This window comes from Aplidium turbinatum, chromosome 18 (assembly GCF_918807975.1).
Source record: "Aplidium turbinatum chromosome 18, kaAplTurb1.1, whole genome shotgun sequence".
Taxonomy (NCBI): Eukaryota; Metazoa; Chordata; class Ascidiacea; order Aplousobranchia; family Polyclinidae; genus Aplidium; species Aplidium turbinatum.
The window spans coordinates 20,370,143-20,383,218 of record NC_137489.1 but is presented as its reverse complement, the minus strand read 5'-3'; the positions used below and the strand labels follow the sequence as shown (position 1 = coordinate 20,383,218).

Sequence of the window (13,076 nt, the reverse complement as noted above, 5' to 3'; positions counted from 1 at the left end):
ATTGGCTTCTGCATCTTGCCAACGGTGGCAAAATGTTTTATGCACCATTTGGATGCATCTGGCCAGCGTTGGCGTCTGCATCTTGCCAACGCTGGCTTCTGCATCTTGCCAACGTTGGCTTCTGCATCTAGCCAACATTGGCTTCTGCATCTTGCCAACGTTGGCAAAATGTTTTATGCACCATTTGGATGCATCTGGCCAGCGTTGGCGTATGCATCTTGCCACCGTTGGCGTCTGCATCTAGCCAACATCGACTTCTACATCTAGCCAACGTTGGCATCTGTATCTGGCCAACGTTGGCAAGATGGCTTGTGCACCATTTTGCTTCATCTGGCGCCTAAGTTCTGGTTGACTTTTATGCACCATGATGCTGCTTCATCTGATCTATTAACTATTGTGATGCCCGCGCTTTGACCAAGGTTGGCCATGCGAAGCAAGCTGGTGCATAAAACATCTGAACAGCATTGGCATCTACATTTGCCAAACGTCTCTGTACTTAAACCTCGCTCATCACCAAAAGTTTATTGTTGAACCTAGCTAATCCTTGGGCGAAAGAACAGCAGCAACACGGATTTATAAGCAACACTTCTCCCTTTGTGACAAAGCAAAGTAACAGCCGAGCTTCATATATTTTCACATTTATTAGAAACAAGCCACATCAAATTGTATTGATAGATGGAGATTCATTGCACATCAGCAGCTTTTTCTTGTGTATCTTTATCATTGTGAATTCCTGCGAATGAAACAAAAATATTTAATTCAAGAGGGCTGTTTGGCAACAGTGTAGGAATCATAGGCGTAGCCAGGGGGGCAAAAGGAGCCATGCCCCCCCAAATTTTCAAACTTTGGATTCCGAAGTTGAGCCCTTTGTTGAAAATGCAATAAAGTTTGTAGAAATTTATATCGTTTTCCAAGGCATCTGGCTATTAACACCCCCAAGGACTTGTTTTAGACACACAGAAAGACACCAATAAATTTTCCAAATCGTAAATCGCCCAAAATTTACGCGATTTACATTTCTTTGAACTAATTTGTGGAAGCAATTTCAGAATGGCTTACTCTGTTGGGCCTTTGTGTAGTTATTGAGTTTTTGTTTAGCTGAGTTTTTGGTGTTCTCTAATTTAGCCGCGCAGTTTTTGCCAGTTCGTGTGTAAGAGCTACCTTTAACCCATTAAAAGCCGCCACAAGTTCCCGTTGCTCTTTTTAGGAAATATTTCAGCCACAAAGTTGTATTGTCATAACTTTTGAATTAGTTTAAAAAAATTTGATGATTTTTGCTTTTTTGATGCATTTTTTTGTTTGCCTTTTAAAAGGACACCGGCCACATAGTCAAATGTAAATCTCGCGATACCTTAACATAAGAAGGTGTTTGTTTCGGTAGAAATTTGTCAGATCTTACTTGAAGGACGTTTCAAAGTTATTGTATGAACATATTATATTCACGGTAACCATCGGCGTAGCTAGTGGGGGGGTGTCCCCCCCAGTGGGCAGTCTCCCCCTCGGTCGGAAGCTTGTGGCAGTAGAATATTTTTAAACGTAAACGAAAAAGCATAGTCAAAATCTTTTTTGAAATGGATTTGGATCGTATTCTATTTGCTGGTTCCTACTTCACGCGTTCAGGGGTGCAAAATCATGGTCCGCCGCGGGCGGCACAAACCATAGCGATACGCCACTGACAGTCGTCGGCTCCAGCTCGTGACCGAGCATTGGTTTCGTCATCAAATCGAATTTGGCTTTGGATGGTGATGTCATATATGGCTTTGGAGGCCAGTGTATGATGGAAAAGACGTTAGCAAAAGTCACATTGTATGGGGGGTAAGGATTGTATGGAGGGAGGGACGTAGTAGTTTTAACTTTTCTAGTGTTCGTTTTTCTTGGGCTTTTTGTATCCTTTTTTTTCGAAAATTTCCGTGCCTTCCTTAGATCTTTTTCTCCAGAGTAATCTGTCACTAGCAAGGTTTTCCCATGAATCCAGATCAATGTTTGCATGGTTGAGGGAGACTTACAGCCGATCTTTGTATCTCATTTTTGGTCTTCTGGAGGGGGGGTTTCCTGTCTCTAGTTGTCCCTCCTCGTTGTTCCTTCTCATGACATGTCCTGTCCAGCGAAGGCAGTGTTGCAATATGGTGACTTCTGAACTGGGCAACCTAGCGCGATCAAGGATTGCATCTTTGGTGAGACAATCTTCCCAACGAGTGCCTAGCATTTGACCCAGTTTCCTCTGCTGAAAATTTTCAAGACGTTTGATGTAACGGCGGTATAATGTCCAGGTTTCACAAGCATAGAGAAGAGTGGATAGAACGACTGCCCGGAGGACCATAATTTTTGTGCGGATAAATATAGCATGGTTGTTGAAAACACGATGGTTAAGTCTTACATAGGCACAATGTGCTGCTTTTACACAATGTTCAATATTCTTTGACAGTGTTACAAACAACCAAAAAAATGTGGCCATGTGGCCGGTGTCCTTTTAAAAGGCAACAATAAATATAAAGCAAAATAAACAAATAAAAGACGCAAAACCTTACACAAATTAGAGTGTAGTAGGAAGCACAATATTACAGAGTGTCAAACTATGAAGAAACATAATTCATATCTATTACCAATAGGAAATAAAACAAGCATGTTCCTCCTCACTTCACTTTATCGGGCTCTTCTCATTTTTCAACAATTTTCAAACTTTCACAAAATTCAGAAAAAGTACGTTGTTTGCAAATATTTATCAACACCTTCCAAAACAGACCCTAAACAACTACTAGCAAGTCCAAAATGATTCAATCAAAATAAGATGATGCAATACTGATGCATTCAAAACGATGTCCTTTTAAAAGGACACCGGCCATGAATGGGTTAATAAGTTAATAGCTGTTTATCTGCTAATAAATTTCATACAAATATTACCCTAAAAGTGTTTTCAGAAAGCGCTATAATCCATTATTTGAGTGTAATTTTTCAAAAATTTTCCGGGGGAGCATGCCCCCGGACCCCCTTAGAATACGCGTGCCTTCGGCACGATCTAACGCCGCTACCAGTTTTATTGCTTCAACCCACCAGGATACGCCACTGCACATCAAAGTGGCGATGGCTTTAAATCAAACACTTTGTTGTTCTCTTCAATTCATCAAATATTTGCCCCCCCCAAAACATTTTTCTGGCTACGCCACTGTGTAGGATATTGATCAGTTGTCGTTCAGGATACTACGAAGTTAATTGACAATCTGCAATATCAATGTAATATCCCTCTCTCCAACGTGCGTGACAAAAAACTTATCATTCGATTCTGCGCCACGCAGAGCAATAATCAAGTTCCAATACATTCTAATTGCGTGTACAGTAGTTATTCAACAACTAAAGCAACACATTCGCTGTTGTCTTTCAAACATATAACAAGCTCACCAAAAGTTAGTTTTTGCCGTTTTCAGCCACCTTGCCTGTCTTTCCAATTTCGAAATCACTCTGAAACTCTTCATCAATTTGCTGCACGGCAGCAGCTTTGTCGTGCGCCATCACCATGTCTAATCATGAAACTAAAAAAAGAAGTGTTGAATCAGTATATGAATGCTGACATAGCCTACTAACCACCATGTTCGTTGTTCACATCAATGCGAATACACCACTAAAACATTTTCATACATTACTCAATACTCTTCACAATTACATCATACATTAATCAAAAGAACAAAATGGCATAGTTATGACATAATCATTTAGTCGTAGTAAAAACATTTATCCGTACTCACCAAGAACAATCTTTTTCAGATTCTTTTTTAAACAATCAAACGAGTGCTTAGACTTCACGACGTTTTTTTTTCTTTCTTTTTTCTCGACATGACTTGAACTGTGTTGTGTTCGATAATAATAGTTGGAATAAGTCCACTGATACAATCGCTTGTATTTTTGCCAACAACTTGACTTAAATTTGCCACCTGCAAAATGTAAATCGAATGTAATGACAGGGGTTTCATCCATCATATTAAAAAGCTTCAGCACTTGTTACAGAAAATTTCGACTGTTACAAATGACAGCCAACGATTAAAGTTTATTTTGGTATTCCAGTCGTCTGTTGTGTTGCGTATGTACGTCGCAGTGTAGGCTACTGTAGGCTATGTTGTCGCAATGGGCGCAAAATAAAACATGTTATTATTATTATTATTCATTTGACGGCAATGAAAGCTACATTTGCAAATACTCTACAACCATCACAGACCTATCCACACGACATAAAAATACAAACACATTCAAGCAGTCAGGCAAACACTGCCGGAGCAGCAAAATCAAAGATTGAGCAAAACCCTACACATGTTGTGGGACATCACAAGCTCTGCTACTTTGCTGATATCTTCTTAGCACTCATCTAGAAGCACTGGCACTAAATTTGTCACGAGAATATTTCATATGAAAGTTTTCCATTGGTCATTGAGTTTTATAACTTTCTCTAAATTGAGTTTTATAACTTTCTTTAAATTGTGTAAACGTAGCCTAGTGACAAAAACGACTTTACACAATGATTTCAGGTTCAATGAATAAAAGACATTTACTTACCAGGTTTTCATAAACATTGTCGTAAGTCATTCCTATAGTTTCATTTTGATCATTTCTAAAACTTCTTTCGGCCGTAATAGGCCTATCTCAATTGAATTCGATTTTTTATATTTTCGATGCAAGAAGCGAAAATTCCTCTTAGCGCTGTTCACCTAAGCATTGTGCTTTCGGCTCTCCACGTAATTGTGTATTGAGCACAACCGCCATGCTTGAACAGTCGAAGTGAATCGAGGGACGTCATAATCCCTTTAGCAAAGGATTACGTCATGGCCTTTGTCTTCCTTCATAAAAAAAACAAGTTCTTTTGCTAAATTGCATCTCCTCACGTTGATATAACACATCGCCGCATTATAAAGCTTTGTTGCCTCTTTCACTTCAACGCGTCATATTGCCCAGTCAAAGTTTAAGTAGTGACGTCATAATGGAGTTTTCACAACAATTATTGTGCCTGCAGTATTGTTCTATGCACCGCGAGAGGAGAAAAAACGATTCGCCGGATCGTTGAAAGTAAAAGTAGCGATCGTTTTGTGAAATCTTGCTTCAAGAAATTGAGGAGAGATTTCGACGCAACATGACTGCTCCTGAAGCTGGCCTATTGTGCAAGGTTTGCTACATTTAAAGTGAAAACGCCCCTTTGTTGGCGACACGAAAATCTCACCCACGTGGTCAAAATCAGACAGTGAGCGAGACTGCTCTCAGAACAAAATCAACAAGTGATACTGCATCAATCGATTTTTTTTACATTGATTCAGCGTCTGCAGACAGGTCAGCAGCGCGGCGGCAGTGCAGCCGCAACTCAATGATTACATGATCACCACAATCATGCTGCTGTGTCGAGCGCTACCAAACATCAACAAGTGAATTCGATTAAGCTTACAAGTTGTTTTAAATTTTCTTGAACTGCACGCAAATTTTGAGGTTAGTCCTAAAAAAATGTTTTCAAAAATATTACAACACATTTTAGTATAGTTAAACTTGAAAATTAAAAAAGCTTTTGTTGAACACAAGAAAAAAATGAAGACCTGGCAACTTGAATTAGCAACCACGTTTTTAAGTTTATCGCTTGTTAGTTACCTTACCAACGTCTGCAGACGTTGAATCAATGTAAAAAGAACGGATTATGCTAGTTGGGTATTGGAGGCGCCAAAGCCTAAACTTTCTGTAAGTGTTCTCTGAATCACAAGACATTTATTGCACTAAATTATCTGAAGCAATTGAATATGAACAAACGATTTTTATCATGGCGTTGTTGGTACAAGAATACGGTATGCTAAAGAAACTGTGTTTTTCCACTAAACCACATGAGTCATTTGGTTAAAGAGTCATTTTATTGTTGGCTATTAATATTTTCAAAGAATAAATCCAGTGAAACTGAAATGAAGTAGCCAACGTTGCAATTGTTTATTTTGTAGAAACGCGTAGGGCGAATGGAAACTTTAAACTGGTTCGGTATCAAGCACGTTATCGCGTTCGCGTTTTGTTGCTCCTACCTTTTTCTAGACCTCTGCTCCGTTTGGCATAAACAAACTTGGCAAACTATTGGCTACACTTTTGACCAACGCTGGTCTTAAATATTCATAGTATACTTGTATGGTATCAGAAAATAATAACAGCATTGATAGCCTATTATAAAAATGTAAAATTGTAGCAAAATCATGGTATACATTTGCATAATTTTAAAGAAAACACCGAAATTGTTATGAATTGGCACAACGCTGGCAATGCTTCTGACCGATGTTAGCCAACCACACAACTGTGTTTTGAAGCAATACCACATGAAAAGAGGTTTGTGTTAGTAATTTTAAAGATTAAAACAAATAAACCTGAAATAAAATCTTTGAGACCTTTTTGAACGCATGATAAGAAATAAGTTATTGAAATTGATGGCGTATTGTTGGCAACATGTTGGACATAATTGCCAATCTTGTGCCCTCACATCCAGCATATAGCCGACATTGCAATTGTTTATTTTGTGGAAACGTGTAGGGCAAATGGAAACTTAAACTGTTTCAGTATCAACCACGGAATCACGTTCGCGTTTCTGTTGCTCCAGCCTTTTTCTAGACCTCTGCTCAGTTTGGCATAAACAAACTGAAATGAAACTACTTTGTTGGCAAACCGTTGGCTACACTTCTGACCAACGCTGGTTTTAAACATTCATTGTATACTTGTACGGTATTATAAAAACAATAACAGCATTGATAGCCTATTATAAAAATGTAAAATTGTAGCAAAATCATGGTATACATTTGCATAAGTTTAAAGAAAACACCGAAATTGTTATGAATTGGCACAATGCGGGCAATGCTTCTGACCGATGTTAGCCAACCACACAACTGTGTTTTGAAGCAATACCACATGAAATGAAGTTTGTGTTAGTAATTTTAAAGATTAAAACAAATAAACCTGAAATAAAATCTTTGAGACCTTTTTGAACGCATAATAAGAAATAAGTTATTGAAACTGATGGCGTATTGTTGGCAACATGTTGGACATAATTGCCAATCTTGTGCCCTCACATCCAGCATATAGCCGACGTTGCAATTGTTTATTTTGTGGAAACGTGTAGGGCTAATGGAAAGTTTAAACTGTTTGGGTATCAAGCACGTTATCGCGTTCGCGTTTTGTTGCTCCTACCTTTTTCTAGACCTCTGCTCAGTTTGGCATAAACAAACTGAAATGAAACTACTTTGTTGGCAAACTGTTGGCTACCCTTCTGACCAACGCTGGTCTTAAATATTCATAGTATACTTGTACGGTATCAGAAAATAATAACAGCATTGATAGCCTATTATTAAAATGTAAAATTGTAGCAAAATGATGGTATACATTTGCATAATTTTGAAGAAAACACCGAAATTGTTATGAATTGGCACAACGCTGGCAATGCTTCTGACCGATGTTAGCCAATCACACAACTGTGTTTTGAAGCAATACCACATGAAAAGAGGTTTGTGTTAGTATTTTTACAGTTTAAAACAAATAAACCTGAAACAAAATCTTTGAGACCTTTTTGAACGCATAATAAGAAGTATTGAAATTGTTGGCGTAATGTTGGCAATGTTGGACAAAATTGCCAGCCTTGTGCCAACATACCCAGCATATAGCCAACGCTGGCCCAGCAATCAATGTTTGCTGGGTTCTTGTTTGCTCTCGGCTTGCCACCCGGTGCAGTAGATGGGACCTGTCAGTGTATAACTCAGCGGGGGGCCTCCCCCAGAAATTTTTGAAAAACACTTCCAATTTGGTGCGCTCTGAGAGCATTTCCAAAACAAATCAAAAATAAAAATCTGTCAAATTGTGCTTCGCCTATGTCGTGATCATACATCCATTTAATGTTTAGAAGTCATGAAATAATCTTAATTTTAACGTTGCAGGACCAAAATCCAGTGTTAGACATGGAATGATAGTTGTCTAAATATTTAATTCGTCATGAATGTTCATTCTCAGATATTCAGTTAGGCCTACACTACGAAAACTAACACTTAGGCCTAAACATTACAACCGCAAGCAATTTGTACAAAAAGCTGGATAAGTTTGCCTCCTGCGTATAGAAGCTTAAAGAACTAAATATTACATCCGCACCTGAACGTTCATTGGCGAAGTAACGTTATATTAACGCTGTAAAAAGGGCAAAAGCATGACTATGAAAGCTAGTAGGCTAAAGTACATGGCGAGGAGACATCAAAAAACAGCAACAATTATTTCGGCATTATGATGCTGTGCTCTGTACCGTGACCAGAGACCATACTGACAAGTTAGTCTAGCCGCTCTAACGAATGTTTGCATTGACGTCACTGGGAAAGCAAAACTAACCATACCATAACCATAACACATCTGATTGGCTAAGCAGCTGGTGACGTTTTGCAAAACGAGTGAGGATTGGATAAAATGAAGGCGTTTTTTGACATTTTTGAATCTGGGAAAGCAAGTTTGATAGATGCTTACCTGGAGCCTCAGTAATTGTTTCTGACAGAAGCATTTGCGTTAATTGGCATTTATAGGTAAGACATGCGGTTTGGTGAGGACTTGGACTACTCACAAGCGTTACGAGTAATTCTAGTCACGAATACAGTAATTTTCAAGTTAAAATAGGCGTGATAAAAATAATAAGAAGTTAAACCTAGAATTCAGTCATTATCATTATATTTTGCATAGTTTTCGCTGTTTTCACTGCTTTCCTTGCTTTCCCTCACCGATCGTCACTGCTGTCGAGACATTGTAGAGTCCACAAGACTTCAAGCTTAACTTTCGACACTTGGCCCCCACCCAACCAGAATGCTTTTGTCAAGAAAAGTCTGGGTGAAGCTCAATCGACCACACACTGACGTCAAATTGTTTCGGTACAACATGCACAAATGGAGGACTGTGTTCTATGAGTGCGCAAGAAAAACGATATCGTCAACCACATCACCTGTGCTTTCTATCATGCGCCAAATGGGAAACTAGATGATCAATCCAACATCGACAACTGCTCCTGACCGAGTCACTGCCACTACTCAAGGGTGATAAAAAGCACACCCCATTGACCCTTGGTGAAGTCACTGCATGAATTAAAATTTGTAGAAGTGAAAACGAAGGCGATTGCACACTGCACAGTGATGTCAAGTTTTTCTTTGCTGTTCAGTGCACTAAAATTAAAAAAAAAAAAACTAAAAAAGCCAAATAAAGTAAACAATATCACACCAAATCAGAAGAATCGGTTTATTTAAATACAGAGCTTTCGCCACACAAGTGTGGCTTCATCAGTATAAACTGCAACAATAATAAAGAATGATATACTATTAAGATGGTTATAAAATTTAATGAAAGTGGTAAAAAAGTAGATAATATAGTAAAGAAATAGAAAAGATCAAATATTATACATAACTATAAGACTTTAGGTCAATACACTAGATAATAAGATGATAATCAAAATGTAAAAATTCAAATCTATTAAAATTGTAATTGAAGAGAACTTTAGAGAAAATTGGAGAGAACTTTTAACTATAAAACTAGTTTCTACGTATTGTAGCTCCTATCATTTGTCTGACTTGTCTGACTTCTAACGATGACATAGCCTACACTATTTATTATCGTGATAGCAAGGAATGAAAACAAACTGAACTGCTAATTCAAAGAATGTTGAGATGCAAACAAACTGAACCGCTAATTTAAACAGAACTAAATTCTAAGAATGTTGAGATGCAATGACATTGGCATAGCAACGATAGGTTAAAAGTAAAAATGCATTTCAATAATGATGTCATAATGAAAATTTTATATTAGAAATGAATTAAAAATGAACAAGGGAGTAGTAAAGAAAAAAACGTATTGAAATGTTTAAATCAATTAGTGAAAGAAAAGAACATTTAAATCTAAAACGAGAGAATTAGGAAAATAGACAAAACAAGAAGGTCTAAAAAGTAGTTAGTAAAAAGATCGTCGGTAAAAGAGTGATAAAATAAAATAATGTATAATAATATAATAATAAAATATATATATAATATAGTATAATAAAACAATGAAAACTATTAATACTACAAAAAGTGCTCAATGCCAAGCAAAAAGGCAAAGCAGAGCGAATTAAATCAAATGTAGTTATTACTATCTGAAGCCTTTACAAATTGTTTCACCTAACGGATCATCAGAAGGTCTTATTCAAATAGATTCTATTTGAATAAGACCTTCTGATGATCCGTTAGATGAAACAATTTGTAAAGGCTTCAGATAGTAATAACTACATTTGATTTAATATAGTATAATATATATATATATATAATATAGTATAATAAAATAAAATAATGTAAAATAAAATAGTGTAGGCTATGTCATCGTTAGAAGTCAGACAAGTCAGACAAATGATAGGAGCTACAATACGTAGAAACTAGTTTTATAGTTAAAAGTTCTCTCCAATTTTCTCTAAAGTTCTCTTCAATTACAATTTTAATAGATTTGAATTTTTACATGTTGATTATCATCTTATTATCTAGTGTATTGACCTAAAGTCTTATAGTTATGTATAATATTTGATCTTTTCTATTTCTTTACTATATTATCTACTTTTTTACCACTTTCATTAAATTTTATAACCATCTTAATAGTATATCATTCTTTATTATTGTTGCAGTTTATACTGATGAAGCCACACTTGTGTGGCGAAAGCTCTGTATTTAAATAAACCGATTCTTCTGATTTGGTGTGATATTGTTTACTTTATTTAAAATGTTTTGTCACACCGTGCATCCCAGTGGATCATCAGTTGAATTATAGGAAAATTTGATGAAAAGTTTAGGAACGAAGCTTTGTTTTGGAATTTTTAAAAAAGCCAAATTTGAAAAAAGGCGCACAGGTGTGACATTTGCTACTTTAAAAGTAGAAAATTACCGCTACTTTAAAAGTAGCGGTACTCAGGTTAAAGTAGCGCACGCTACTCGCTACCAATCGATAAAATAGCGTGTGTTACAGCTGCTACTCCATCAGCTACCTTAATCTTAACAACTGACACAGAAAGCGCTTTGTGACATCAAAATGACCTTGAAAACGAATAATATCATTCGTCTTCACGCAACTTGAAGGTCGTCAGACCACTCAGCAATTACATTTCAGCTATTGCCAAGTAAGCAAATGAGATGGACAGTGAAGTTTCCAATTGTTGAAGTGTTGTTGCCGGGGAATTATTTCATCCACTAGGTAGGGGAAGGGAAGGTAATTTGATGCATTTTTGCCTGTTAACTGAAAATTACATGACACATAGGCTACTATTAATTTTAAGCTTAAATGAAAGTCTAATCCCTAACATACTTTTTAAAAATATTTTCACTTTTCTATTTTTGCTACGTTTTTAATTGAAATGTTAGGAACGTCACTCAAATGAAGGTAAATTGATGCACCCGGAAGGTAGCCTAATTGGATACAGTAAAACTAATCAGAAATCCCCTTTGACAGCAAAGCAATAAATAAAAATTTAATATGTGGTTGGCATGCTTGGGTGCAAAGATGACTGTTGAGGCCCATGTGTACGGCGAAGCTTCTGCTGCAGGATGGGCGTGAGAAGGATGATTGGCTGAAGTTCTTATTCAAGGTTCGTGCCTGACCTTGTTCTCGTTTTTTTGAAAGCAGATAGCTTGTTGGGTTTTCCTTTTTTTTACAGCAAAAACGGATCGTTCTGAAGTTCACATAATTGGAGTTGAAGCGCTGGGGGCTGTGTACAAACTCTAACGCCCATGGGGAAAAAAAATGAACAAAGTGGTAAGTTATTGTTATGCATCACAAAGTTTTTTTGTCAATTACAATAACAAAGAAACAAAAATTGAAGTGATATTGCTAGATTAGAGCAAAGCTGACTATCATTTCGAGCAGTGGCGGCTCGTGCCATGGGGCTGCAGCCCCACCTGAAAGAAAGAAAAGAGAGAAAATATGTTTTCCTCTGTGTTTGTCCGACCCAGTTACTTTTTTTCATTTAAGAAGCTACGGTTTAAGTGACGTAAAAAATGGCGAAAAGAAGACGATAGAAAGCAAATTAAGTGATGGATTTTTTGTCAGCTGGTTGGCTTAGAAATTAGGGTTAGGGCTAGAAAGTAGTCATTTCATTGACGCGGGTTGGATTCCCACTACTGCTATTGCTCTTTTTTTTCTGTAATTAGGCTACCAAATAAAGTTCAAAACAAGCATTAACTCTCTGGATGAGTGCTAGAAGGATCACAATTGGACAGTAGCCTCTTATAACATGTTCTGATTGGTTGACGGTTGCATTGCAGTCATTCGCAGTGGAAGAATTTCGACTTGTTAAAGTGGCTACCAACTGCTTTGCAGCCCGAGATTCTGGATTTCAAGCGCTCTGATTGGCTAAAAATTATCCTTGAAGCTCCACTCTTTTAGTATTTTACAGCAATTTTTGAATCTGTTGGGGCTGCCGGCTGCATTGAAAACAGCCCCACCTAACCAAATAACTTTACAGATTTTTTAAAGTTAGTTTTTATTTCGCAGAGTAGCGTGAGCCATGAATGTAGAAGTGTTAACTGTAGAGTTAGGGTATTCAACAGGTTATAGGAAGTGCTAGTCCAGCCCAGGGCATCTCAATATAACTTGAACCTTGTATGCAACGGCTAGGCTAGTCAAGACTAAGCTCAATACTACTAAAGTTTGTCTCCAAACCAACACTGTTAGTTTTTTTTTAAATTATAGCTTAGAAATACATCAACTTTTTAACAAAGTTTGAATGCTTAGAACTGAAGCTTGAATGCTTGAAAGCGAGAATGCTTGAATGCGAGAACTTGAATGCTTTGGAACTGAAGAACTGAACTAGAGCTATAGCTTAGAACTGAAAACAACTGAATGCATTGTTTCAAAATTTAGGGTAAAAATTAACATGCTCAGAACGCTCCAAATTTAATGTAATTTTTCAAATTATTCTGGGTTGCACCCCAGACCTCCCGGACTATTCATTGCAGCCTGTTACGGACAATTTTCATATCAAACGTCATATAAAACCGTTCAGGTCTACTGAATCTTAGCGTATTACGTAATGAGATATTTCTAAAAAATGAGCAGAT

General features: G+C 37.2%; 1 protein-coding gene across 3 annotated transcripts; it reads right to left on the bottom strand.

Annotated features, from left to right (window-relative positions):
- Positions 1–636: 636 nt before the first annotated feature.
- Positions 637–5,271, bottom strand: LOC145787815 (uncharacterized). 3 transcript variants are annotated; one of them, XR_014291455.1, is made up of 4 exons: positions 4,543–5,271; positions 3,741–3,926; positions 3,397–3,527; positions 637–733 (listed from the first exon to the last, which is right to left on the bottom strand). XR_014291455.1 is itself a non-coding variant. In XM_082599649.1 (3 exons), exons 1-2 carry the CDS (start codon positions 3,970–3,972, stop codon positions 3,403–3,405), a joined length of 345 nt encoding a protein of 114 aa, XP_082455775.1. In that variant the 5' UTR covers positions 3,973–5,271; the 3' UTR covers positions 637–733; positions 3,397–3,402. The 3 variants fall into 3 exon arrangements, 1 of the variants encoding a protein (XP_082455775.1); XR_014291454.1 differs by having other exon boundaries at positions 3,741–5,271; XM_082599649.1 differs by having other exon boundaries at positions 3,397–3,515; positions 3,741–5,271.
- Between the last annotated feature and the right edge of the window lie 7,805 nt (positions 5,272–13,076).

Coding starts and splice junctions, on each gene's coding strand:
- LOC145787815 (XM_082599649.1), bottom strand. CDS start 3,972: ATGATGGATGAAACCCCTGTCATTACATTCGATTTACATTTTGCAGGT. Junction 3,516..3,740: donor TCTGAAAAAGATTGTTCTTG/GTGAGTACGGAT, acceptor TTTCATGATTAG/ACATGGTGATGGCGCACGAC.